The sequence below is a fragment of the Zymoseptoria tritici genome, chromosome 1, assembly GCF_000219625.1.
Source record: "Zymoseptoria tritici IPO323 chromosome 1, whole genome shotgun sequence".
In the NCBI taxonomy this organism is placed as follows: Eukaryota; Fungi; Ascomycota; class Dothideomycetes; order Mycosphaerellales; family Mycosphaerellaceae; genus Zymoseptoria; species Zymoseptoria tritici.
In genome coordinates, this window is record NC_018218.1 from 4,670,588 (window position 1) to 4,696,377 (window position 25,790).

Here is a 25,790-nt window from a genome sequence, read left to right on the forward strand (position 1 = left end):
GACCTGATCTCAGATGCTATCCACAACCTCGAGGATGGCCTTTCTGCGGCGGCCAACGAAGGATTCGATGTCGTCGGCAAGATACTTACAAACCTTGACGACATCGTCCCAACCGTAAGTTTTGAGTTGCCAAAGTCTTCTTGTCGGGACATGACTGACGCTTACATCTTTTGATATTCAGGCCAGACCGGCTTCTGTACAAGATGCAATGAATGGGTGCCAGGAAATCCTAGCGCCCACAGGCCAGCCCAAGCCGAACTTGGTCGCAGCCATTGGCCAGCTCGTTGCAGGAGGTCTTACTTCAGACTCCAAGAGCTCGCTAGGTGGCTCGCTCGACAAGGACGAAAATAGCTTCGTCAACAACAACGCTCGGTCCCCTTGGCCTCCAGCGTACCCGAGGGCTGGCCTCCACGATGCGCCATACTCCATCTCCGAGTCCGCTTTGCGTGCCGCCATTCACATTCCTTCCTCATTCAGATATGGCGCGAGAGGTGCACCGCAACCAATCATCATGGTGCCCGGCACCGGCAGCACAGGATACTTAACCTTCCAGGGCAATTACATCCCTCTGCTCCAAGGCTCCAACATCGCCGACCCAGTCTGGCTCAACATTCCCGAGTATGCCCTCAACGACATTCAGCTCAACGCGGAATACGTCGCTTACGCCATCAACTACATCTGGGGCATGTGCAACCATCGCAAGGTCGCCGTACTCACGTGGTCGCAAGGCAGCCTCATGGGGCAGTGGGCATACAAGTACTGGCCGTCGACACGCTCCCGCGTCACGGATCAGATTTCCATCTCGCCCGACTATCACGGCACCGTTGCAGCCAACCTGATTTCGCCACCGGGCATCGCATATCCGCCTTCCATCCTTCAGCAGCAGTACAACTCCCAGTTCGTCGCCACTCTCCGCTCAGGGGGAGGTGACCAAGCATACGTGCCCACCACGAACGTGTACTCCGGCTTCTTCGACGAGATCGTCGAGCCACAGCAGGGTGACGGCGCATCAGGTTTCCTGTCCAGCTCGCGCTCCGCCGAAGCTTCCAACACGGAAGTTCAAAAGGCGTGTCCATTTGCACTCGCCGGCGGGTTTTACGACCACGAGACCACACTCGCCAACCCCGTTGGCTATGCCTTGCTCGTGGACGCTTTGAAGCACAACGGACCTGGAAAACTGGAGCGGATCAATCTGGACAGCGTCTGCAACAACCTGCTGTCGCCAGGACTGGGTCTCGGAGACTTTTTGGCGACGCAGAACAACTTGTTGGTGGCGGGAGTGCAGACGTTTTTGTACCACCCATTGGTTCTCGTGGAGCCGGAAATCAAAGGTGAGCTCCGCACTTCGTCTTCTTGACATGTTGTATTGAAGCTTATTGACAACGCAACAGGCTATGCATGAGGAGCACCATCTGGATATGGATACCGCGCTTAGACGAACTATACAGAAAGATGATTATGTGGATTGTTGCATCTAACGACTGATGATGACCAGACCACATGGGATAACGAATGTACATTAATGTAGTCAGCGGACGTAAATGCAGTCCGCAGATCTTAATGAACAAGGGAATACAGTCGACGAGGCGAATGTGTGTTCATCTTGCGATGCGTATGTCTAGGAGGTACCGAAGTGAAGCAACTGATGAACTGGCTATCCGTGATAGGACGATCATCACGCGATTTGCATCGTCATCTCGCGTCCAGCATGTTAACCTTGGTTGACATGAAGTCTCCACAACACCGATCCGTTCTGCAGATGCGTCTGCAAGGCAAAGTGGCGTGCTTCGGCAGGATGTTTCCTTACTTTGGATTCATCCCTTGCTTTAGGTAACCATCAAACCTTTAACACCACCTCACCTCTTCTCATCATTTCACTCCACTTCACTTCCTCGCAGACATCAAAGATAAAAAGATTTCAATTCCTTTCCGCTCGCTAATCGAAGACGAAGTATAAAAAAACAACAATCACCACCACCACACCCCCCTCCCGACTCGTCATAACAACCGATCCGAGCTCCTCGCCGACAACCGCTCCTCATCCGCCTCCATCATCTCCTCCCGCAACACAGGCGTATAACCCTCCGACATCAACAGCGGCGATCCTCCTCCAAACTTGCCCAGCGGGAACAGACTCCGATGCCGGAGTCTCCGCACCAGCGTGAAGAACACCACGCTGCTCACCACGCCCAGGAAGAAAATCATCACGGAATACCGCCCCGGTCGCGCGATGGCGTATTCGTACACGTCCGCTTTCCAGTCGCCGTTTTGTTGCCGCACTTCTTGCAGCCAGTAGACTTCTTCCGCCACGGCGCCGGTCAGCTGAGATGCGGTGGGATCCACCGTCTTGATGACGCCGGTCGATCCGAGGACGGAGCCGTGTTTGTCCAGCGCATCAGCGATGATGTAACTGGCATACCCATCCCACGCCATTGCGGTCTCGAAACTGGTCTTGTTGGTCTGGAAGATGGGAATCTTGGGGAATCCCGTGTCGGTGGTTTTGTACAGCGCCCACTTGGCAATCTCGGTTGCGCCATTCCAGCTGACGTGCACGAGGGTGGTGGTCGAATTGCGAGAAGTGCTGGGATACGCGGCGGAGTGCGCGCGAGGCTTCTCGACGGGTCGGCCTTCAAAGTCATATTTGTACGCGCGGTAGGTGCCGAGCCATTCGGGGACCAGCGCGGCTTCCATCACCATTTCGCCGGTGGAAAGGTGCTCGCTGTGGATGGCCTGCTCGGACCAGCCCATGAAGATATTTCCATTGGGGAGTTGTTGGTAATTGCCGCGACGAGGGGCATACGACCCGTGTCCGCCTGGATGCTCGATGGAGGAGACCATCACCGCGGACATGTCCTTCGTGTTCAGCGCAATCATCATGCCGCGGGAGTTTTCGTGGGTGGATTTCTGCTCGTCCTGGCCCTTGGCGTTATCCAAGATGGTGATGAACTCGTATGTCCCGTCGAAGCCGCGGAAACGGACGTTGTGCTGGCGGGAGAAGCTGACGTCGTTCATGGCAAAGTCACTGCTGGACGGTCGGCCTCCGTTCAGTCTCCACATGACATGCCCGTCGTCCTTGGAGATTTTGTAAATCGTGTCGGTATGCCTCGCTGACAAGTAATAGTTGCCGTTCTGGTCCTTGTCCACTGCATTGGCGTGCAGAAAATCCCACGCCCAAGAGTCCTTGCACGCCTTCTCCACGCCTCCGTCGAGGAAACTGCTCTCGTTCAGACTGAGATGGTCGTACGAGTTCCACGAAAACACTGGATTCCACGTCTCCGTATCCAATTCTCGAAATCCGTCAAACATGACAGTACAGGACTCGTGCCAGCCGACCGTCTTGGTCTGCAGCTCATTCGCGGCCCTCCTCCCCTCCGTCAACACCAGCGCCCTCGTCCCATTCGCAATAAACGACAGCTCATGCGAATTAAAGTCCTTGCCCAGCGTGCCGATCTTCTTCTTCTCCCGCACCGTGTAGGTGTTGTCCAGCACAAATGCCTCGCCCATCTTCTGCACCATAAAGGTCATCATCGCCTCTCCTCGCACATTGCTCATCTTGAAGTCCAGCGTGTCCCAATTCTGCGAGTGCTCCACCCCGCTCCATATCAGCTCTCCATTGCCATCGTATATCGTTGGAGCGATCCAGCCGTTTCCTGCGAATTTCTGGTCGATTACTTCAAAGGGCGCCACGAACCAGTATCCGGGCGTGACGTGTGCTGGGTCGGTGATGTTGACTGTGAATTTCGGTGCTTTGATTTCAGGACGCTGTGGATGAGGAAGGACATGTCAGTCTTTGTGGGTTTTGGGTCGAATTGTGTATGCGACGTACCGTTATAAATGTGTGCAATCCTTCGTCATGATCGTGTACATGGGTATCGTATGCCGCGCATAGCGGCGATAGTGCGAGGAGAGATAAAAGACATGATTGGATTCGGTGCCCGAAAGGCATCTCGAAACCGTGGGGAGTCCAGAAATGATTCCACGAGCGACCGGAAGAGTGGTGATAACCGAATCGCAGACCATACACGCGGGGCGTACCGTTCGAGTTGATTCAAGGATATGAGGTTTCGTCGGGCTCGATTGAAGGGATACCGCGGTATGAATTGCGTCGAATGGGTATATCTAAAATGAGTGTATATATGCCCGCGTAGGGTATGTATTGACGCGAACGGTAAATGACAGAAAGATCGCAAAAAAGTGGACAGGACAGTAATAGGTAGAGATGAAAGAGAGTGATGTGTATGTCCAGAGAGAAAGACAAAGTTGGACTCCAGGAGGATGGATAGGAACACCGGAAACGGGGACCTGTCATCAGGCACGCGGCCGAGTGCGCGCGCGTGGATGCAGTCACTGCCAGTCAGGTACCGGACAGCGGTGATAGGATGATCCCACATCCCCACCGAAGGTTGGAGCCCCCCTCGAGGTGTGCCTGGTTCGATTCAGGAAGCGAGCCCTCGCACAGTTGCGTCGTTGGACAAGGGAGCATACTTCGACGTGGCGTGAGCAGTCTGACCTCAACCCAAATTACAGAACATCCTATTTTGCCGGGGTTGCAGTTCTGTTCTGCAGATGCGTACGAGAGGGGTGAAACGGGTACTGTACGCGTGGACGAGGGCAAAGGTAGCGCGAAAAGTCAACGCCAGAAAACTTTCAAGGTGCCGAGAAGCGGAAACGTTGGGTCCTTGGGAAGCGTTTGAGGAGAGACCAAACCAGTTGTAGACGCTGCACAGAAGCGATTAGCAGTCCAATGGAAAGTGATCCACATGCGCCGAGGAGATGCCGTTCGATCCTCACGATGTGGGAGACTGGCAGGAACCAAGCTCGCACCACCAATCAATCGGTGAAGGGCTCGAGGAGGCGTTTTGGCGAATCAAAGGGCGTGGTCCAGGGGAGAGCAGGAAATCAAGCTGACAGGCACTTTTGGAGCGACGTCGGCAGTTGGGTGCTGTGTAATCGGTGGTGGTATGGTCGTCTGGTTCGGCTGCGGCTGAATGCAGTGTATTCGGTAGACAACTGTCGTGAGACATGAGCGATGCAGTGTGTATATATACTAGTTCTAGTGCAGACTCGTATCCAGCTTGTAGGACCGCATCTTCGTATTCGCGATTATTGTGTGATCGTGTATAAGAAATGTTCGACCCATGCAACGATTTTCACACGTGGCAGGGGAGCTCGGCAGAGCCCTGGAAGCAATTTCTCCACCATGCAGCAACTTCCATTCTCCACCGTGACAGGATGTCACTGCATGGTCTCCGATGTCCGCACTTCGGCACCTCCTGCCATGCCGGCGACAGCGTGCTGAGAGCGGTGTGAGATTGCGTCAATTGGACCGCTGTGACGAGGAGCTCGAAGGAGACAGGCCAACTGCAGAGCGGAGGAGGAGGAAGAATGTCCCAGCGCCTCATCAGCGAAGAGCTCATTCATCAACGAAGAGCTCATGCGCTGATCAACAGTGTCCAAGGATGCTCGAAAGATCTGTAAGGCACCTCCCACGATGCATTGTGTGAACCTCTTGCGTGAGTCGTGCGTGTGCTACTTTCCGAATTTGTCTCTGTGTGCTTCCGCCTTCTGCCCGTTGTTTGACCTTACGTCTGATCGAGCTCCGTCAACGGCCTTTCACCAGCTATACCGATTTCTTCCAAACCACTCGGATTGCCCTCAGCCTGCAGCCGGGGCAGTCGTCTCTTTCACTGACGTCAGCAGCGCGATCGTGTCGACGACATTCTCGATAAACCGTCGACTGCAAAGGAGCAGGATGACTTCTCGGTTTCGAGAACAACTTTGCTGTTGCTGAACTGCGGTTGACGGCTCCTACGGACTTTCGGGCGATGTCAATACCCATGAACCAAGAAGTATCGCTCTATCTCTCTACCTCTATCAATCGCTGCCGTATCATTCCGATCCATCTGGTCCATCCCTACTCTTCCATCCGATCAAGCCTCTTCTGCACTCTTCCCACCAACAGCGCCTTTCTGTCTCGAACCTCTCACATTCCAACCAGTCGTCTGCCAGTGTCCCTGGAAAGAGAACCCCGGGTGTAAAAGTGTCAAAAGCACAACTGCGAGACCCATCATCGCGCCGTCCATGATAATAAAGTCCTTTTCGTTATTCCACAGCTCGCCTTCAAAACCTCCCCACAATTCCACGACGCGATACACGGATCGCACAATGATCGCGGCAGTCGCTAACATCAAACCAGCCTGGAAGAGCTTGAAGATCTTCCGCCCTCGAGCTCGCCTTCGATCCGGAGTCTGGTCCGGAATTCCACGCCGCAAGCTGATGTGGAAGTGTGCCCATACTGCACTGAAGACGACCAGACTGATGGCTTGCAAGAGAAGACCGGCGATCATGATGTCCACGCCAGTCTGCTTGGTGTCAGAGCCGTCGTCGGCCGTTTCCGCGATGGCGCCCCCGGCTGCTTGCAGGACGAGGGAGATGAAGTCGGAGGACATGAAAGCGATCGCGATGGTCCTGGGTCGGAAGAAGGAGAGGTGCTCGCCGTACATGATGATGATGCGAGTGAGGCAGATGTAGATTGCCGCGGTGATGAAGACGGGCGCGATGGTCAGGGCGATGAGATACCTTGCGTTATTGTCAGTGTCGAGATTCCAAATCACTCAGATGCTTGGGGGAATTCATACATCAAGAATGCATCATTGTTGAACCAATTGTCATTCAACAATACCCTCCCGACATATCCAATCACCTCCACCACCAGTCCAGTGACCATACCAGCCATGTACCCCCAGGTCTTGTGCTTCACACCAAGGAACACCTGCGGAAGGATGAAGACTCCAAACAGAATGGCGTAAAAGAGATTTGGCCAGTACTCCGGAACGTAGAGGAAGCTGGACTGCGCCACGCAGCAGGTGGCGGTGGTACAATCATGTTTTTCGATAGTATAGTTGCAGCCGATGAAAGAGTGTGGCCATTGGCTTTGTAGGTCGAGCGACATGTTGACGACTGGGACGCGGCATCCAGCAGTGGGAGGTCCAAGCTATGTCTGGCGGTTGGCACGACGGTGAGGTCGGTGTCGAGGATAGCCTTGTATGATGTGGATCTCTCATGTTGGTTGGCACCTTATGTAGAGTCGTAGAAGGAGTTCACACAATGACCGGGGCTTGAAGAAGCACCGACCGGATTCCGACATCACCACGTTTTGCCCACACCAGCTTCGGAAGGAAGAGGCTGAGGACTCGATCTCGACGACTGCATCGAAACATGAGCATTACTATCGATGCTTTGCCGACCCGAAGTCGCGCTCGCTTGCGACAGTCAACCTCGTCGCGGCTTCGAACGATGCCGTTGTGATGACAGACCTTCCGGCTGACTCCCATCGTTATCGTATTCATGCGATTATTCGCATTCGTCGACCGGGTGCAGGACCCGTCAAACAGCGGTATGAGCAAAGGCGACAGTCCAGCTCAAGAGCAATGGTTGCCAGGGATGGCGGCGGAGAGTTGAGTCGGGGCCGAAAGACGCCCGAGCACCGATTCCAAGACTAGCAACACGACGACGCTAACGTCGCGTCGTATAAATCGCAATCGTCAAGTATGCTGAGCAGACTCAGTCGATGAGTCGTATGAACCTGTGTCTCGTCAATATGGTGCCGTGCAGGTCGGAAAAAGGCGTGGTTCCCACGGGGCGGATGCAACAATTATGAAGCCGGTCTCGTGTGCATAAGACGGCCATGCCGCGACATGCTCAATGGTGATTACATGCCACATCGTGTCGGGATGATCCACTGGCGGGGTTCGAGAACGCAACGCTACCAGTCAACATCCGACAGCATAGAGACATATACGACATTGCGCAACGACTCGTTCGACTCATCATCAAAGCCACCTATCGGAGGCAGAATGACATTCGGCCGCTCGACGTCTCGAATCGTGAATCTGCTCTCCAGCTTGTTGACAGCATCAATAAACTCCTCGTAGTCCTCATGTCGGCCAATAAACTCGTGATCGAACACGAACTGCGTCGCTCTCTGGCCCGACTTCAGCTTGAGGGTGTGCTTGTCGCTGACTTCTTCCCAACTCTTCAACGGGGTGGACCTGCTGTTGAGGCCGGTGGCAATATCGCCGACGAGTAGAGCGGTACGGAGGAGTTCTTGAGTCAGACTCTCCGGTTTCGCGCAGCGACGGATGTGCGAGGCGTATGTAACCCGTTTCCACTTTTCGCTGGGGTACTGTAGAAGCTTTCGAGTGTGCTTCTTGAAAACCGAGTTGGGCACTTCCAGGCGAGCGAGACAAAATGGAGCCGGTCCAGCGATCTTTTGGCAATAGTCGGCGTACATCTGTGCGAATTCCAGGTCTGGCGTCCAGTGTTGGGCTGTGGTGTTTGGGCAGAGGCTGGCGGCAGGACAGCTATGCAACCTGTCGATACTGAACGCACCTTTAGCCCTTTCTGCGTCCCATACAGCCTCAGCGTGGACGCGAGGGACCGCCTTCCACAGAGGAATGTGGTCGGTTTTGCCTCCGTCAGGTTTGACTGGCCGGTTGATTTCGCGGTTCCAAGTGATGTTGGTGACATCGTGTTCGGGTACTGTGCTCTTTGCGGCGTGAACGTGGATGCCGTTCGAAAGATCAAAACCGCCATTATGTGCTTCATGGACGACACAAAGCCACTCCCACCGCCACATGATGGCATTGTCAATCCATTCCGCGGTCGACTGGGTCAAACGGATGCCATCGGTTCCCGACGTTCCCATGATCGCCTCGATGAGGGCCTCGTTGGCACCAGATGCTCGCAACGCCGGACGCCAGTCGACGTCGGAGTCTCCAAAGTCGGCGCGCCTGAAATACCTCCAATGGCGCAGACAGTCTCTAACGAAGCATCCAAAGCAATTGCAGGTCATGTCCGGGCCTGCCTGATCATCGTCAAAGTACCGGTAGCCATTCTCTGCCCACTTGGCCCAGAGTTCAGCTGCGCGCTCGTTATTGAGTCCAAGGTAGATGAGTGTATCGAACGATTTGATCTCGGTTGGAAGCTCTGTGGAGTTTTTCGGTACCATGATCGCAGATTGGCAGTGTGTCCAGTGTCGGGACTGTAGACAATAAGCAGTGGCTGTGTCTCAGAAGGACAAAGTTGGTGTGAGAGATAGAAAGAGATGTTCTCGAACAGAAGGCCGCAATCAAAGAGCAAAGCGCCGTTCAGACAGTCGGCAATAAGATGGCAGCAATAGATTTGTCCTCGCCGACCACGCAGACCAAAAACCTAGGTACCAGACTTTGCGTGAAGCCTGCCACGACTCTGCCATACCTGACGAGGGCAGTACCAGACTTCGTCTTCAATGGGCCGCAACATGTTGATGCTGTTCAGCTGGATAGTTTGGATCTGCGAATGCCTTCATCACGGCTTGAAGTCATGCTGTGAAACAAAGCTCGTCTTCTCTTCCGTCTCGTCCTCATCGTCGCGGTCACCGACGCCAAGATACCGCTCTGCGTCGCAGAATAGGTCGCAGCTCACTGCGTTCGGATCCATGGCAGATATTGGTGCGTGTGGTCTCTCAAAGGCAATCGGAATGGAACGTCGATTCCCGCGACCTTTGCGTGTGTAATAATAGAGAAGGAGAAATGCAGTCGAAAACACGAAGAACGCGGCGGACTTAGAGCGGCGTTAATCCATTGGATTCCAGGTTGGGTCGCTTTGGTGACGTCGCGATATGAGGACTTTCTCGACAGCCATCATCGACCGAATCTGTACAATACATCTTGCTTTGTGCACTCTTTTTCTCTAAGGTACCTACGTAGTACTCCAGTACAAGTTGATCGAGTTACCTTGCGACCATGTCATCAACGTCCACCTAAAAACATCCTCGAACGAACGAACGAACGAACGAACGAACGAACAGCGATCATGGCCAACCAACACCCCTCCGACATCTGGCTCGCGGGCGCCTTCGCCGCCTTCACCGTCGACCTAATCGTCTACCCGCTCGACACGCTCAAAACCCGCCTCCAATCCCCGCTCTACCTCTCCACCTACCGCAACGCCTCCAACACCGCCTTCACCCCCGCCATGTTTCGCGGCGTATACCAGGGCGTCGGATCCGTCATCTTGGCCACATTACCCGCGAGTGGCACGTTCTTTACCGTCTACGAGGGTGTCAAGGGAGGGCTGCACGGGTGGAATGGCGTGGGAGGGGAGGCACAGAGCGGAGGATGGTTACCCACGCCGGTATTGCATGGTATAGCGAGCGGCACGGCGGAGTTGGTGAGCTGTGCGATTCTGACGCCGGCGGAGGTGATTAAGCAGAATGCGCAGATGGTGGATAATTCGGGGAAGCAGCGCGTCAACGCAACCTTACAAACTTTACAGCGCTTCAAGTCGAATCCGCTGGCGTTGTGGAGGGGGTATACGGCGTTGGCGGGACGGAATCTGCCCATGACGGCTTTGCAGTTCCCGTTGTTTGAGGGGATTAAGAGGAGGATTTATGCGTACAGGGAAGAGAAGGGGATCAGATCGCATAGTCTGGTGGAGAGCGCGGTCGTGACGGCTGTGAGTGCGGGGGTGGGAGGGAGTGGGGCGGCGGTGGTGACGACGCCGATTGATGTTGTGAAGACGAGGATTATGTTGGCGGCGGCGGAGGAGGGTCGTTCTCAGGACAAGGAGAGTGGGATTCCTCGGAGTGTGGGTGAGGTGAAGGAGGTGGTGAAGGATGTTACGGGGAAGGTGGGCGAGAAAGCGAGGGAAGGGGTGGAGAAGATTGTGAAGCCGGGGCGATTGACGAGTTGGCAGATTGGGAAGGAGGTGTGGCGGGATGAAGGGTTGAAGGGGTTGTTTCGCGGTGGAGCGTTGAGGGGTGTTTGGACGATGGTGGGAGCGGCGTTGTATTTGGGATGTTATGAGAGTGGGAGGATATACTTGGCGCAGAGGAGAGGGGAGGAGGTGGATGTGGAGGAATTGATGGGGTAGATGTGATGAGGTGGAAGGTGTCGCGGAATGCATAGTGATGATGATGATACCCATGATAGATTCTTGATACAGGTAAATGTCTATAGATACAGTTGTAGTGTTGATACATGATACATTCGTGGTGATACATGAAGAGCCGTCATCCTTCCGTTTTCGTCGTCCATTGTACAGTCCTTCTATCCTCCCAGTGCCAGCAAGGACGCCAATAGCTTCATTTCCATTCCTCCACTGTGTCTGACAGATTCCCTCCACATTCAGTCCCATAGAGCCAGCCAAGGCCACGGTCCTTCCAGTGAGTAAATGCCCTTCGTCCAAATCGAGCCCACGTGAGGGTAAACGTTCCAAGCGTGAAGCGATGCTCTGTTCCATCCCTGGGATGACGTTCAATTCCCATCGTTCCTCATCCCATGTACGCCAGTAAAAAAGTCCCAGGGCATTCCATTCCATCCCAAACCCAAAACCAGTCAAGCCCTCCCTTCCAAAACCTCCTCGATGCCGCCCACAACCAACGTCAATCCACCCCAAGGCCTCGGCTCGATCAATCCCACCAACCCATCTCCCATAACCAACAACTCTTCTTCCTGCTCCATTTCCAGGGTGCTCTTTCGCCGGCGGATAGGTCGGCCGGAGGTTTGTGTGTTGACCGAGGAGCGGGAGAAGTTGGGGAAGGAGGAGAGGTTGAAGAAGCGAGAGGGAAAGAAGCGGGATGAGGATGAGGAGAGGGTGGAGGAGCTGGAGGATGGGGTGAGGGATATTGGTGTTGTTGGTGAGGTGGGTGATAGCGGTGAGATTGTGGATTGTTGTGAGGGTGAGGTGGATGAGAGGAAGGCGGTTCGGAGGCGGTGGAAGGACTTTTGCGGGGAGAGGGTGTTGAGTGGCATTTTTGTCGTCGTTGCGGAAATGTTGGTTTCGTGTGTTGAGCGCCGAGGTCGAGTCCGAGGTAGTATGTTGCTCGTGGTCTTGTATATCAAAAGTGTCTTTCGACTGTTGTTGATATGTAAGAGAGAAGTAGATGGAGGTCGACGATGATGTTGACAGTGAGTACAAGTCTTTCGACAGCAGTACAAACAGCAGATCAAGGTGACAGTATAGTCTTTTGAGAAAGCGAGATTGGATTCCGGGTCTCGTGCAAGGCGTAAAAGGTACCTGGTCCAGAGATGTACGTGTATGACTCGCTCCAGGAAGGAATGGAATGCGGAGTCGGCTCCAGCGAAAGGACAGGCGAGATTGTGAGAATGCGATGGTAGAAGACGAACTTTTTGATGAAAGAGGAAGGACAGAATGGAAAGAGAGGAAGATGAAGAAGAAGAAGAAGAAGAAGAAGAAGGAAGAAAGAGAGAACACAAGAATGTAAGACCATGTAACTGCTCAACGGTTCCAAACACGGAGAGCGGGTCCGAGAGATATGAGAGGGAGTAAGGTAGTCAAGGAGGCAAGACAGCGGATGAGGCGGCCGTTCCAAACATCTGCAGAGAATGTGAAGAAAGGAACCCGTTGTCGTGTCACCCCCATCACAATCACAGTACCGATGTACTTGTTGTGTACACGACGACGACGACGCAGGGCAACACCATACTAGTAGTTCGTAGACGTTGATGAGGCGTCATCATCTCCCTGGCATCGGCTTCATTTCCAATTCCCCCCAAGAAGGAAGCCACTCTCCTCTGCTCCGGAGTCCCCGCTGCTTGTGAGTCTTCTCCCATATCCATCCACCCCTGCGTATGGAAGCCGACGCGTGTAATCTGCCGTGGGCGGGATTTCACTGGGACTACGCCGGTATGAAATTGGATGTCGTGGAGAAAGTTGATGGAGCGCCGTGCGACGTTGTTGTTTCATCACCGAACGGCTCGCGGCTTTGGAGCCCTGTTCCCGGTTCCGAAGGACGGGAAGAGACAGCGACGCTACACCAAGGCACGACATTGTGCAGTACGACTTCGTATTGCAGAGAATGCTTCTAATAACACGGCTGCATTCGTCTCCAAATCAGTAAAGAAGCTGCCCAAAAACTGCAAACACGATCATTCCAACGTCTTCATCACAATGCCGCTGCCAGTGCCAATGCCAATATGGCGACTTTAAACTTCCACACTATCGACGGGAGAGAGTGCACGTCTCCCTCCTTCATCATCAGCCTACACAACATGAGCAGCACGTGTCTCTTCTTTCTTCGGATAGTTATGGACATGACAGATGTCACCGTCTCGAGATGGACTTACGAGTATCGTCGATTCTTCAGCAATAATATATAGCTCAACCCTTCACTCACAATTCACAAGGAACAGCCTTTCACAAAACCTCGAAAGTTAGAAGCCACAGGTATCTCGACCATTATCTTCAACGCATCTATACGCCATGTGCGTCCGTCCATGTCCATCCAGTAATGCCGCCAAAAGGGTATCCCTCCTCCTCTTCTTCACCATTCATCCATCACACACTCATCTAGAATAAGGTAATGCCGCCCGTAGGTCAGCTCCACACACAACCAGAGAAACGCCAGCCATGCCATCCCATCGCAAAAACATAAAATATACACAATCCTCCCAAAGTCAAAACCCACCACTCGTCTGCCCTGTGCTCGCCGAGTCAAAAATCGCACCGACTCACGAAAGGTCCTTTCCCCACACTCTTCATTTCTCATCCGACCTCATCACTCTCCTCCACCTCACCCGATGAATACTTCCAAATCATCATGACCCATTCGATCTCCTCTGATTCTGCTCTCCACTCCCACTGCGACTCCCGCTCCCTCCCCTCTGATGCTGGGTCACACTCCTCTGCAGACTCTGGCCCCAAGCCGAATCCTGAAACACCTGACTCACCGCCGAACCCGCCCGACTTCTCGCCGCACTCACATCACTGTTGCCCCTCCCTCTCGGTCCAAACCCGGGACTCGCGGGTGGTGAAGTCCCCGATGCTCCTGCTCCTTCCATAGCCGCGGCAAAGTGCCAGTCCGGTTGGATACTGCTTCCTGACACGGACGGACGGTGACGGGATGGAGAAGGCGTGAGGTTGAAGTCCTCCCGAGTGGGCGACGAGACGGGCGAGAGTTGGATCGATCCGCTGCGGAAACGGGAAGAAGGTGAGTGGCCTTCACTAAAGCTGCCTCTCCCCTCACCGGAGCCGCGAGTAGGTGACAACGTCTCCGCCGTGTCCGCAGGATCATAGTCCACAGGCGTAATACTGAACCCAGGTATACCCGGCTTCGGGGTCACATCGTCTCCGCCCTCGTCCTGGACAAGAATCTCCGGCACGCCGAAAGTGGGAATGGCGGTCATACGCGCGGACTTCCTTCCTTCGAGGATCCGCTTGAAGCGACGGGCCCAGTACAGCGTGTCGAAGAATCCGACGACGATGTTGCGGTTCACCGCTTCCTCGACACGTTGTAGGCGAGCGCGGCGGCGGAGGAATTCTTCCAGACGGAGGGACTTGCTGTCGTTGATGACTTTGTAGTGGGCGAGGATCATCAGCAAGGCGTTGAAGGCGATGCCCAAATCCGGATCGGCGGACACGAGTACTTCCTCATAGAAAGTGTTCATGCGCGCGCGACGACGTCGGATTTCTTGGACGGGCAATTCGGCCAGACGGGCGTTGAGTTTTGTGAGGTCGATTTCCGCGCGCGAGGAGGATGCGCCGTCGACGGGGAGTTGGGAGGCTCTCCGAGACTCCACCTGACAGTCGTTGATGATCTGAGACACGGTAAAGTCGCCATCGTAAATGCGCATTTCGAAGATGCCCGACAACTCGCCGAGGAAGCGAGGGAAGTCGTCTTTGGAAATGTAGCCCGTTCCGTTGGGGTCGTGTTCCGCCCAGGCTTGTTTGAAACGACGAATCTCCTCCCGGCTGATGATGGACAGGCCACTGCTGCGTTGGTAGACGTAGGAGAAGGACTCGTAGATCAGCGAGATGAACAGGTTGACGAAGATGTACATGCTGATGATGTTCCACGACACGAACAAGGCGTAGGCCCATTGCTTACTACCGCAGTCGCCGCTGTAGTAGTTGTCCGAGAGGGTGCAGTAGGGTGGTTCAATGCTGGCGTAGTCCATCATGATCTGATTCCATTGCTCACCCACGCTCATGCGGAAGAGCAAGACGAGTGCTTTGGGGACGGTACGGAAGTTGATGTTGTTGTTCTGATGCGCGCCGAAGCGGGTGAGGCCGAATGTCTGGGTGAAGGCGATGGCGTAGACGAGGAAGAGCACGAACCAGGTTGCCAGTAGATTAGCGATTGAACTAAAACTCGCCGCTGCCGTTTTGAAGAGTTGGTCGAGTTGGTTGTTTCGTGGGATGAGCAGAAGCGCCAGAGACACGAGAAACAACTTATGGATCTGTGTGTAGACGGCGTTGTGGAGGTTGAAGAAGACCATGATCGAGGTGGCCAATGTTCCCGATACGCTGATAAGGGAATACAGATCCCAAGCGCTCTTCCGGAATCGTGTCCAGGATAGACCGACAAGGCGAATGACAATGTTGGCAATGTAGAACAAAACGAAGCAGAAGAAGATTAGGAAGCGCGTGATTTGCCAGGCCCAGGGTTCCGGATACCATTCGAGGCACAGGAGAATCAGATGCGCAATCAGAACAGCGGTAATGGTCCGCTGCCATCGCCCGTTCTTGGTCACCGCGCGGCGATAGCACCATTCCTGCCAGCTCTGCCTCTTCTTCTGCCGATTTGGTCGTTTCGATGGTGCCACTTGTCGAAGCAGCTTCCTCAACTCCAGCCACGATCGCTGTTCCGAGGTCAAGAAGGCCACACCAGTCTGTTCGGTATAGTTACGCATGAAGACGGACACGAAGAGCGTCAGCACGAACACTGCTCCGAGCAAGTTGAACACGACGAAGAAGACGGCATTCCCTTGCTGCGCGAACCATGACGGCTGAGTGAAGACACCAGTGATGGACTGCGCGCTCCACATGAGGTCCACCCAGCCTTCTTGGGAGACGACCTGGAAGAGGATGAACAATGCGTCGCCGAAGTTGTCGAAATCGTAGGCGAATTGCTGATATCCAACTCTCTGCGGAGCCAGCACGTTATATCCGATCGGATTCAAGATGCCTTCTCCCAGACAATCAGTAAGGTTGTGCACGCCGTATTGCTGCCAGGTGTTACACCACGACATCTTGCCCGCGAAGAGATTGACGCCGTAGATGGCAAACGGGATCAGCAAGCTGAGCGAGACGAATGCCGCACTCAGCACTTTCCAGCCACCCAGCACAACCACGGAGTGGAACGTGTCTCTCGCGCTGTCACTGACATTGAGAAGCCGCAGGGCTCTGAGCGCTTTGAAAGCTCCGACAGCCCGTGAGCCACTGCCTGGATCATACAGCGAAGTTATCACATTGATCCAAAGCGTGACGAGCACGACTCCATCGATGAAGCCCCAGGAGCTGCGGAAGTAGGCGTTGGGCGTCCAGAAGAAGCCGTCTGCAATGACTTTGACCATGGCTTCGACGGTGAAGAGTGCAGCGAAGCCGATGTCCGTGTAAATGAACCAGTTGAGACGGCGGTCCACGCTCTGATGATCTCTGAAGTACTCCAGCTGGAACAACGGCGTGGTAATGCATGCGAGAAAGACCATCCCCACGATCGCGGCATAGATAAAGGCAGAGAACGTGTACCAAATGGTTGGGTTTGGCTGCACACCCTCGATGCGAGTTCCGCGACCTGGACCGACGATACGCTGGCAGAATTTGCGGACCTTGTTTCCAGATTTGAACATGAACAGGGAGACGTTGTACTTCGGATATCGGCGCAGGTACTCTCGCTGAGACAGTTTGCGTTGCTCGGCAGCGTTTACAACTTCTCTCGCCAAAGTGCGCGGATCCAGCTCCTCGTATGCCTTGGTCAACCTCAGATTGGCGTAGAACGGGTTTGGTTCATTGTTGAACAATCGCTTCGTGATTGCATCTTGCATCCGTTGTGCTAGCGAAGCTGGCTGCTTGTACAAATTCAAGGTGGACGACGATGCCAGTCCACCCGTCACTGCACGTCTCACGTCTGTCTGTTCCATGTTCTCCTCATCCAGGAAGTCTCGGACCACGGCGTCCTGAAGCAGCATCTCCGTGGCTGCTGATCCAAAGTCCAGTGGATCTTGTCGCTTCAGCTTGCCGAACTTGAAAATCGCCGACAGGGAGAGCGTTCCCCCTGTGTTGCTTCCCATCTCTTTGCGCTGTAGAAACATCTTCACTTGCTGTAGACGTTTCTGATCTTCTGATACGTCGAAATTCTCCTGAATGACAGCAATAAACATGTTCAAGATGACAAAGTTGGCCAACATGAACCAGATGATGAAGAAGATGGCCGCGATCCATGCCGAGTGCCACTCCTTGTTGAATCTGCTCGTGTTGTACAACACATCTGTCCAGTTCTCGGATGAGAGAACCTGGTACATGCCCAGGAAGGAATTGAAGATGGTGGCAAAGGTCACCTGGAGGTAGTTGCCCTCGTCGTCGAATTGTGGCAGCGTTCCTCGATAGAGTTGGGTGGCAAAGATGGAGGCCAGAAACGTGAGCAAGAACACGAACAGAATCAGGTTCAGCACACCGGAGACGTGGCGCAAAACCAGCAGGATGAGGTCGCGCGTAAGCTGTACCGCCAGCACCACGCGATAGATCCTGACGATTTGAAAGACCGTAAGCCAGGCATAGGGATCACCCGAATCTCGAATGAAAGGGAGCTGTATGACTGCCGTGATGATTGCCAGGAACAGATCGAACCAATTCCGACGATGGCGGTAGAAGTCTCTCCAGTCGGATGCAAATCTGAGGAATATTTCAACCACAAGCAGCAGAGTAGTCGCTGTCTCCGTGTACTTGATGAGGTGCCTTGTAAAGCTCTTCATCGTGGCATGCCGTAAGCTGGCCACGATCAGATCGAACACGATGATGATGATCCAGAACCAGTACGACTTTTGGTATACTCTTTTGATACCGGAGACTCGTCCTTTGGGGTGCATAGATTCGTCGAGTCTCTGCTTTGGATCCTCGTCATCAGCTTCATCGCTCGCCATGAACGCACTGCCTCTGCTTTCCTCGCGGATGATTTGGAATGAGGACGTGATGACTGCGATGAGCAACGACATCAGCCAGAAGGTCAGGATGATAATCCCAAATGCAAAGAAGAGAGCCGCTGCCAGATAGTCCGAATCTGTCAAGTAGTACATGATGTCCGTGAAGGTGTTGGAGGTCATGATGACAAAGACCAGCTCGACAGACTGCAGGATGTTGTCAAAGCTGATTGTGCCGTTGTAGGGATTGTCGCCCTCGATGCAGTACGAGCCTATTGGACAGAGAAAGCCTTTGTGCTGATCGTTGCCAAAGCTGCCATCTGGTCTCAACCATGGCATTCTTGTGCCATTCTCAGCTAGCCAGCCACCGCAGAACTGGAAATTGCCTGCAGGCTCAGGAGAGTCTTGACGGTTGTCTTGCACAGTACCATTGACGAACTGAAGGAAATTCTCCATTGGTGGTTGGACCAGAGAACCGTCCTGGACACATGTTCGGCGCAGGCTTGATTTGAAACTCTGAACTCCAATGATGGAAAACAGGAGCCAGAAGAAACCGATCAAAAATCCGACATTCAGCAAGGTCGGCGCCGCCCGCTTCAGGCTACGAAGGATGACAGACGTGCCGCTTGTGATGCCTAGCAGTCGCAAGATTCGCAGACAACTCATCATCCGAAAGACGTACAGCTGATGGTCATGCTCCAGTCCTGCGGTTCCCAATACGAAGCTGATCCAAAAGGAGACCACGGCCACGAAGTCGAGCCGGTTGAAGGAATGTCGCAGAAACGCTCGATGCGCCAAACGTTTCTTCTGCGCTTGTCGTGAGCCGCCCGGAACGTCGTCAAAGTTCTGCATCGTGAATGAACGTAACAGTGATTCCGGAGCTGGCACACGGGATTGCGTTCGAGTATTCCGTTTCGACGATTCCCGATGCAAGGTAAACATGCCGTCTGCCTTCTTTTTGAGGGCTGCTCTGATGCCAATCTCCCGATCTATTGTGCTGTACTCGACGGGATTGAAGACGAATCCGGATACAATCATCTTGATTGCAATCTCCAGTGTGTAAATTATGAATATAGCCAGAATGATGTAGTCGCTCCATTGTGTGCCCCAGTTCGTCGGCCTGGGATCGTTCTCGACATTGAACGAAGCATCGACAGCCAGAATTACGGTCTGCACGACTATCAGGAGTAGAATCAGAGGTTCGACAAATGGATGAACGAGAAACTCCAGTAGTCCTCGCCGAATCCTGCTCTCGGGTGAGAAGATGCCTAGAGACTTGCCTCTCAAAGGATTTCGGTCAATAGCCGGAAGCTCTGGCGGCGTCTCGACTTCAATGAACGAAGGCGCTTTCTCACTGGAGGACTTGGATGGTGCGTTGCCGTCCAAGCCGCCTTCACGGTAGCTGTGGGATGAAGAGCGCTCTCGGGGCCGTGGTCCTACGCTGGAGCGTCTCCGAAGCATTCGCTCAACCGGCTCAGACTCATTGCTCAGGTTGACCACACGCTGGGACATGTTTCGAAACATGGTCCCGGTCCTGTGGAGAGTATCTCCGCCGGGTGATAGAGACGATTTCCGTCGTGGAGACCTGCTCGCGTCCGATCCGGTTGTCCTCGAGCCCATCTCCATGCTGTTCAAGTCGTCACCGAGCCTCGAATTGGTCGAACGATGCTGCCTGCTCGGCGAGAATCGCACGCTCAATCCGCTCAATCCGCTCAACCCGCTCGAACCGCCTATTGAGGAGCCAGACCTTGCTTGTCTGTCATGTCGTTGACCTGGACTTGAATTTTGTGTTGCTGCAACAGAGGGTTGTAGTCTTGACGGGTCTGTCAGAGGTAGGGTGTCATCCTCATCCGCTGTGCCTGATGTGAAGTACGCTGGGCCATCCTCCAATTGTACCGGAACCATATCATCCGAGCTATTACTGGTCATGCTGACCGTCCGAACCGTCGGAAGACTGTTCGGTGTCGCTCTTGAGGAGCGTCGCGGTCTCGGCGGTGTATCGTCCTCCGTTTCGTCTATGTTATCCATTGAATTCTGGCTCGCGGTGAAGCTCAGCCCGGCGAATCCAATGGCCGACTGGAATGCGCCTCTATCCGCGATGGGGGACATCGCCTCGCCTTCGTCCGCTTGTTGTACTCTTCGATGCTGTCCAGATGGCGTTGTGACGAACGCTGTCGGATGGCCACGCGGAGGTGGACTGGGAGAGCCATCCTGTATCGGTGTGTATGGCGCATGCGCTCGATCGTTGCCCGCATTCGATCGTCCGGCGCGAAACAGCTCTCGACCTCTGTCACTAAGAGTACGTCGATGCGATTCCTCGCGGGACAGACCGCCCACCTGCCCATGCGTGCCATTCGAGGAGAGGTTCTGGAGTTGAATGGCACTACTGTCGGACTGATTGCGGCGGTGCTGTGCTGAGTCGTCCGAGGCCATGCCCGAGGAGCAATCAGCGCTCGTCGCGAAGTCGACAGTTCCTTCGTGCTGCCGTCATTGGTTCAGAGGCATTCGGTGGAGTATATGCAGTCCTCAATTGGGGCAATCGGGGACTTTTCTAGTAGCGAGCGTTTCGAGGCAGTCCTAGGCGTTTAGGTAGGAGGCGTGGCGGAGCCTGTCGTGGATAGGTCGAGGTGTTGAGATCAGGGGTGTCGCACGAGCGAGTGTGGCGGAGGGTGGAAGCAAAGGCGTGGTTCATGAACGGCGAGCTGAGTCTTGCGAATCCTCCAACATAGGACGCGTGCATTGCACTTTCGTCCTTCAAGGGCTGGCGTAGTTCGTTCTATCGGTCCCCTCTCCCGGCGGACATTCACGGGCCGAATCGGCACTTCGAAACTCAAACTTCTCCGCGTGGAAGGCTTGAGCTCACACCAACATCTCAGCCATCTATACCACCAACAATCGAGAATAACTATCCGAAATTGGCGTTCTCACGTTCGACTAAAACGTACTTGCACCATACTCAAGCACTTTAAGGTTATCGAAGCGAACCATACCACAATAGCTTTTCTCGTGGCCGGTCCTGGATCCCCCTGCTTGAGGTGTTTTATCGGACCCTTGACAGCTTCGTCAGGAAAGAGACAAACTTGGAATCGAACGAGTCACAGCAGAAGAACCAATATCGGAGTAATTGACAGCCATGGCTTCTTCCAATGGCCGCTCTGTGTTGATCATCAATCCCAACACAACGCAAGCGATGACCGATGCTCTAAAGCCGCTCGTTCATTCACTTGGATACGAGACAGTGGGTTGTATTTTAATTTCACTTACAGGCTTTCGGTCTAACAGAACAACTCAGTAGACCCGCTTCGATTTCTTCACCGCTCCATCAGGCGTGCCCTCCATCAATAACGAAGACGATGCAGCAATATCGGCCAAGGCCTGTTTACCCGTCCTCGTGGAACAGCTAGGAGACTACGATGCCTTCCTCGTTTGCTGCTACTCCCAACATCCGCTCGTCGCTGTTCTACGATCCGAGATCGCCAAAGCCGGCTTCCGGAAACCAGTCACTGGCATCTTCGAGGCTTCAGTGGCGTCCTGCTTGCAAGGCATCAACGCAGCCGACAAATTCGGCATCGTGAGCACGGGATCGCAGTGGGAGGTCATCCTCGCAGATGCAGTGACAGATCTACTCGGGTCGAGTGCGAGTACACGGTACGCAGGGACGAAGACCACGGGACTGAATGCAGATGAATTACACTCAACGCCTAAGCCGGAGGTGGATGCAAGAATGAAGGCTGCTGTCAAGAAGCTTTTGCAACTTGGTACGACAGCGATCTGTTTGGGGTGTGCAGGTATGGCTGGCATGGACCAGACTGTGAGGGAGGCGTGTGTGGAGCACTTGGGCGAAGTGGAGGGGCAGCGCATAATGATCGTGGATGGCGTGGTCAGTGGGGTTGTGTATCTCGAGGGATCACTTCGCTCGATGTCGTAAAGTCTATGTATATGACGAGCCAAAGAGGCTGGTTATGAACTTCGTCCACTTTCATGCACGACCTGCGGCCGGCAGAAGGCCGTTGAGCTCATGCTCGGGGTCGTCTGCTTGGTCCGCGATATCATGACCCGGGACTCTCGTCCAACCGTGCGCACCGCTCTTCTTCCCATGCCGTTCGACACACTTGCTCCAGTGCAGTAGATGCCCTCGTCTTGACCGTACGAACACCGCGTACAGTACTCCCGCAACCGCCACGGCTCCAGCGCTGATGGTTGCAGGATACTTGAACTCTGCCGGCCTCGGAAATACAATCGTACTGGCGAACGCAAGCATTTCGAACACATTCTGCAACGCAAACTCTTGCGATGAGAAAGTCCCTCGGTGTATTGGCTCGACTTCTTCCTGTACAATCATCTGCGCACTGAGATCGAAGCCCCAGAGCCCCACTCGACTTGCAATCACTGCTGTGACCGTGCCGATAGCTGCAACGGTAGGGTTGTAGTCGAGCCAGAAGAAAGCGCAGGCAATCGAGACGCAGAGGATCTGCCAATTGATGAACCAGATCCCACTGCGAACAGGTCCAATGTGTGACATGATCCGGGGGGCGATCCAGGTCGCTGACATCTCAAAGATGGCGGAGATGCCGCGCAATACACCTATCAGGCCGGATGATAGGCCTAAGCTGAGGAGATACGTGAGCATTTGTCCCCCGAATGCGAGGACAGTAAGATAGAGCAACGCCAGCGCTAGTGATGGTAAGAAGGCTCGGTGCTTGATGTATATCGCTGTACCCGCAAGAGACGACTTGATCTTCGTGGCCATGGTTCGATCTGTTCTCGTTGAGGCGACTTCCTTGGGCGCTTGAAGTGCTGGCACGAAATTGTACACGCGAGCGATAGTCCAGTATTCCACGAGGACAGACATCATCGTCATACAACCTGTGGCCATGATGGCGACCTCAGGAGATGCCCCGTCCACGAAGGCGATGGCTAGCGGACCGATGAGTTTGCAGAACAGGTCAATTCGACGCATTTGAGCATTCAGGTCTGTGAGGCATGGTCAGCCTGGTACTGTCTCGTCAGTTCTAGGCACAGCGACTCACCTCGAAGGCGCTCTTCATGACCACCAGCAACGATCACGACCCAATCTCTTTCCACTGAAATAGTGTTGAGGACGGCGCTCAGCTTCTCGACACAAGCCAGGAGGGCAAGACCAGCGAGGAATAGGGTAGAGTCCACTCCACTCCGCATGCTTTCAAATCGTGCGAGCAGATACAATGCAACGCAGGAAAGTGCAACCGCAACGCGCTGACCAACTGGACGAAGAAAGTCAGGGCTTGTACGTGGCCTGAAGCTAGAACGACTTGCCTATAGATATCCGGACCGCTCTCAGTCGATCCGTCTTGTCTATATACGAGCCGATCCATGGAGATAGGACGGCGGCCGAAGCGGCTCTAGCCAAGGCGTAAATAGAAGCAGGAAGAAGTGTATCAGGATAGATGTTGGCGAGGAAGAGGAAAGCACCGAACTCGAATACTCGTGAATTCCAAGTGGACAATAAATGAGAGGTGAAGATCAATCTGCGGACATGTCCGTGTTCCTGTTCGGACATGTGCATCGAGTCTCCTGCGTCTGAATCGGCATCTTCGTCGTTCGCATGATCGATGGAGCCCGCCAAAGGTATAGGCTCAGCAGACGTATTTGGCGAGATGACTGCTCGAGCGAGTCCAAGAGGAGTGAGACACATGTTCCGGGAGAGGTATTGTTTGTTGAGGTTAGCATTGAACTGTTCACGCTTGCAAGGATTGTTCAAGTCACGGTGATGACGAACAATTGGGTTTTAAGGTTCGGCGCTAGCGGCTGATCGCGAGCTACCTCGCGGCGAAATCGCGTCTCGGTATTGAAGTACAAGCATCGCTTCCGCACTCTTCTCTGAATGACACTCATATTATCGTATCTTAGCCTGTCCACGACCATTGAACGCGGCACATTGACTGCCTACGGCTCACCACATCACGATCGCCACTTCGATCCGCGATCCCCACCCTCCTGGACCCCCAACACACACCATGCCGCGCTACAAGCGGACAAGAGACGATGCCGAGCTCGATCTGCCTGTTGAGGCGCAGGTCGCGCCCGAGGACTTGGAAACACTCACAAAGCTCCGGAATATGTGGGAGTTTGCTAGCTTGATGCAATACATTTTCCTGTTTGGACATGTTGTCAAGATTGACGATGACTTCGATATCGAGGTATGGAACACCCCCGAGGCTGCGCAGCCCAAGTGAAGTGAATCAGTGGAGGTATGAGAATATTGTGCTGATGGCATCTTGATGATAGGACCTCGAAGCAGAGTGTTTGAAGCCCACACCCTCGGAACGCCTTGCGCAAATCGGTCTTCAATTCCTCAAATATGTCTCATCGCATCGCGGGCTCACGTAAGTACACTGCTTCATCCATTCCTTGGGCATATCGATTGACTGTTGGTAGACCAGAGATATTCGACGAGTACACACGACGACAGTATGTTGCCAAGGCTCCACAGCGCAATCCCTTCGGCGAAGATGAGGACTCTATCAAGTTCAACGACATGAGCATATACACACGGATACAAATACTGCAGCAGCTCAGCGTTTGGACTTTTGGCAATGTCGATCGAATGAGGGGCATGATGCCGGAGGACGAAGATGACCTCAATTGGCGCATGGAACCGCTGGGCTGGGATAAGGATGATCGAGCATACTTTGTCTTGGACGACAACCGACTGTACCGCCGCTCTGATGAACCATTGCCACCTCCTTCGCCAGTGCAGAAGAAGAGCAAGCCGAAGCCGAAGCCGAAGAGCAAAGCGGCGAAGAAGGACGTTCGACCCCGCACGCGCGGTACCCGATCGAGCAAACGTCAGAAGGTGGAAGAGAGTGAGGAGGAGGAGGAGCCCGAGGAGGAGCAAGAAATGGAACACACCGCGGTGGACGACACTGTGATGACGAATGCGGACGTTTTGGACACCGAACCGGGCTACGGCTTCACCAGCAAGACATGGGAATTGATTGCGATCACACTTGAGGAGTACCAGGAATTCTTGGCCACGATTTTCCGCTCGCGCGATCCGAACGAGAAGCGGCTTCGTGCCCGGATTGAGGAAGACGTGCTCCCAATCATTGAGAAGCGGGCCGAGGCTGTCCGACAGAAGCAATTGAAGAAGTTGCGAGAGTTGGAGAATGAGCAGAAGATGGCCACGGCCAAGCGGTCCAGTCGTTTAGCAGGCAAGGCTGAGCGAGAGGCGCAAGAGCGTGCAGAACGGGAAGCTGAAGAGAAGAAGATTGCCGATCTCAAGATGGCGAGGGAAGAACAGGAGAGGCAGAAACGCATTGAAGAGGTATGACGTCCGGATGTTGTATAGATCACTATTGTTGCTAATCAGAACCAGGGACACGAATCGCGGAGACTCACACGTGAGCAGAGATTGCGCGAGCGCGAGGCGAAACGCATTCTTCACGAGGAGGAGCTGGCCAAATTGGAGGAAGATGCCGAGCGCGCAGGCTCACAAGGCCCAGACAGCGACTCAATCGCCGAATCGAAACGCATCTCCGAACGCCAGCGTGTCACTCAAAAGGAGCAGCACAAGAAGGAATTGGAAAAGCTCGCCGAGGAAGAAGGCAACTGGTTCTTTGACTGCTCTGTCTGCGGAGTGCATGGCGAGAACCTGGATGACGGGACACATAGCGTGGCTTGCGACAGGTGCAACGTCTGGCAGCACAGCAAGTGCCATGGCTTCGCAGCGAAGCAGGCTGAAAAGGAGGACTTCAGCTTCATCTGCGCCACTTGCAGGCGGAAGGAGGAGGACGCGAAGAAGCCCAAGATCCCACCGCTCAAGCTCACGAATCGCGGCAGCGGCAGCCCCGAGATGCAGAAAGCAGCGAATCGACCAGTCTCGAACGG

General features: G+C 54.2%; 9 protein-coding genes across 9 annotated transcripts; 4 read left to right on the forward strand and 5 right to left on the reverse strand.

Annotated features, from left to right (window-relative positions):
- Nucleotides 1-208: 208 nt before the first annotated feature.
- MYCGRDRAFT_35311 (uncharacterized protein) lies at nucleotides 209-1,357 on the forward strand (the record flags this gene model as incomplete). The annotated part of the gene is made up of 1 exon (XM_003856572.1): nucleotides 209-1,357. The coding sequence occupies one exon, from the start codon at nucleotides 209-211 to the stop codon at nucleotides 1,355-1,357; it is 1,149 nt and encodes a 382-aa protein (XP_003856620.1).
- A 612-nt stretch (nucleotides 1,358-1,969) lies between these two features.
- Nucleotides 1,970-4,447, reverse strand: MYCGRDRAFT_102821 (uncharacterized protein; the record flags this gene model as incomplete). The annotated part of the gene is made up of 2 exons (XM_003857013.1): nucleotides 1,970-3,762; nucleotides 3,827-4,447. 2 exons carry the CDS (start codon nucleotides 3,944-3,946, stop codon nucleotides 1,999-2,001), a joined length of 1,884 nt encoding a protein of 627 aa, XP_003857061.1.
- A 1,483-nt stretch (nucleotides 4,448-5,930) lies between these two features.
- Nucleotides 5,931-6,952, reverse strand: MYCGRDRAFT_89942 (uncharacterized protein; the record flags this gene model as incomplete). Its single annotated transcript, XM_003857012.1, has 2 exons — nucleotides 5,931-6,579; nucleotides 6,639-6,952. 2 exons carry the CDS (start codon nucleotides 6,950-6,952, stop codon nucleotides 5,931-5,933), a joined length of 963 nt encoding a protein of 320 aa, XP_003857060.1.
- An 813-nt stretch (nucleotides 6,953-7,765) lies between these two features.
- MYCGRDRAFT_89943 (uncharacterized protein) lies at nucleotides 7,766-9,303 on the reverse strand (the record flags this gene model as incomplete). Its single annotated transcript, XM_003857011.1, has 3 exons — nucleotides 7,766-8,328; nucleotides 8,392-9,043; nucleotides 9,259-9,303. 3 exons carry the CDS (start codon nucleotides 9,301-9,303, stop codon nucleotides 7,766-7,768), a joined length of 1,260 nt encoding a protein of 419 aa, XP_003857059.1.
- A 422-nt stretch (nucleotides 9,304-9,725) lies between these two features.
- On the forward strand, nucleotides 9,726-10,914 carry MYCGRDRAFT_67094 (uncharacterized protein; the record flags this gene model as incomplete). The annotated part of the gene is made up of 2 exons (XM_003856573.1): nucleotides 9,726-10,591; nucleotides 10,685-10,914. The coding sequence occupies 2 exons, from the start codon at nucleotides 9,856-9,858 to the stop codon at nucleotides 10,912-10,914; spliced, it is 966 nt and encodes a 321-aa protein (XP_003856621.1).
- Nucleotides 10,915-13,601: 2,687 nt separating this feature from the next.
- On the reverse strand, nucleotides 13,602-19,826 carry MYCGRDRAFT_32076 (Ca2+ channel, alpha subunit; the record flags this gene model as incomplete). The annotated part of the gene is made up of 2 exons (XM_003857010.1): nucleotides 13,602-14,024; nucleotides 14,127-19,826. 2 exons carry the CDS (start codon nucleotides 19,824-19,826, stop codon nucleotides 13,602-13,604), a joined length of 6,123 nt encoding a protein of 2,040 aa, XP_003857058.1.
- Nucleotides 19,827-21,054: 1,228 nt separating this feature from the next.
- Nucleotides 21,055-21,849, forward strand: MYCGRDRAFT_31624 (uncharacterized protein; the record flags this gene model as incomplete). The annotated part of the gene is made up of 2 exons (XM_003856574.1): nucleotides 21,055-21,159; nucleotides 21,217-21,849. 2 exons carry the CDS (start codon nucleotides 21,055-21,057, stop codon nucleotides 21,847-21,849), a joined length of 738 nt encoding a protein of 245 aa, XP_003856622.1.
- Nucleotides 21,850-21,900: 51 nt separating this feature from the next.
- On the reverse strand, nucleotides 21,901-23,460 carry MYCGRDRAFT_67096 (putative Ferriportin iron efflux transporter; the record flags this gene model as incomplete). Its single annotated transcript, XM_003857009.1, has 3 exons — nucleotides 21,901-22,895; nucleotides 22,952-23,184; nucleotides 23,213-23,460. The coding sequence occupies 3 exons, from the start codon at nucleotides 23,458-23,460 to the stop codon at nucleotides 21,901-21,903; spliced, it is 1,476 nt and encodes a 491-aa protein (XP_003857057.1).
- Nucleotides 23,461-23,917: 457 nt separating this feature from the next.
- On the forward strand, nucleotides 23,918-25,746 carry MYCGRDRAFT_33646 (uncharacterized protein; the record flags this gene model as incomplete). Its single annotated transcript, XM_003856575.1, has 5 exons — nucleotides 23,918-24,100; nucleotides 24,189-24,286; nucleotides 24,339-24,828; nucleotides 24,886-25,227; nucleotides 25,279-25,746. Coding segments are annotated over 5 exons (1,581 nt in total), but the record flags the coding sequence as incomplete, so codon positions are not given.
- Nucleotides 25,747-25,790: the final 44 nt, after the last annotated feature.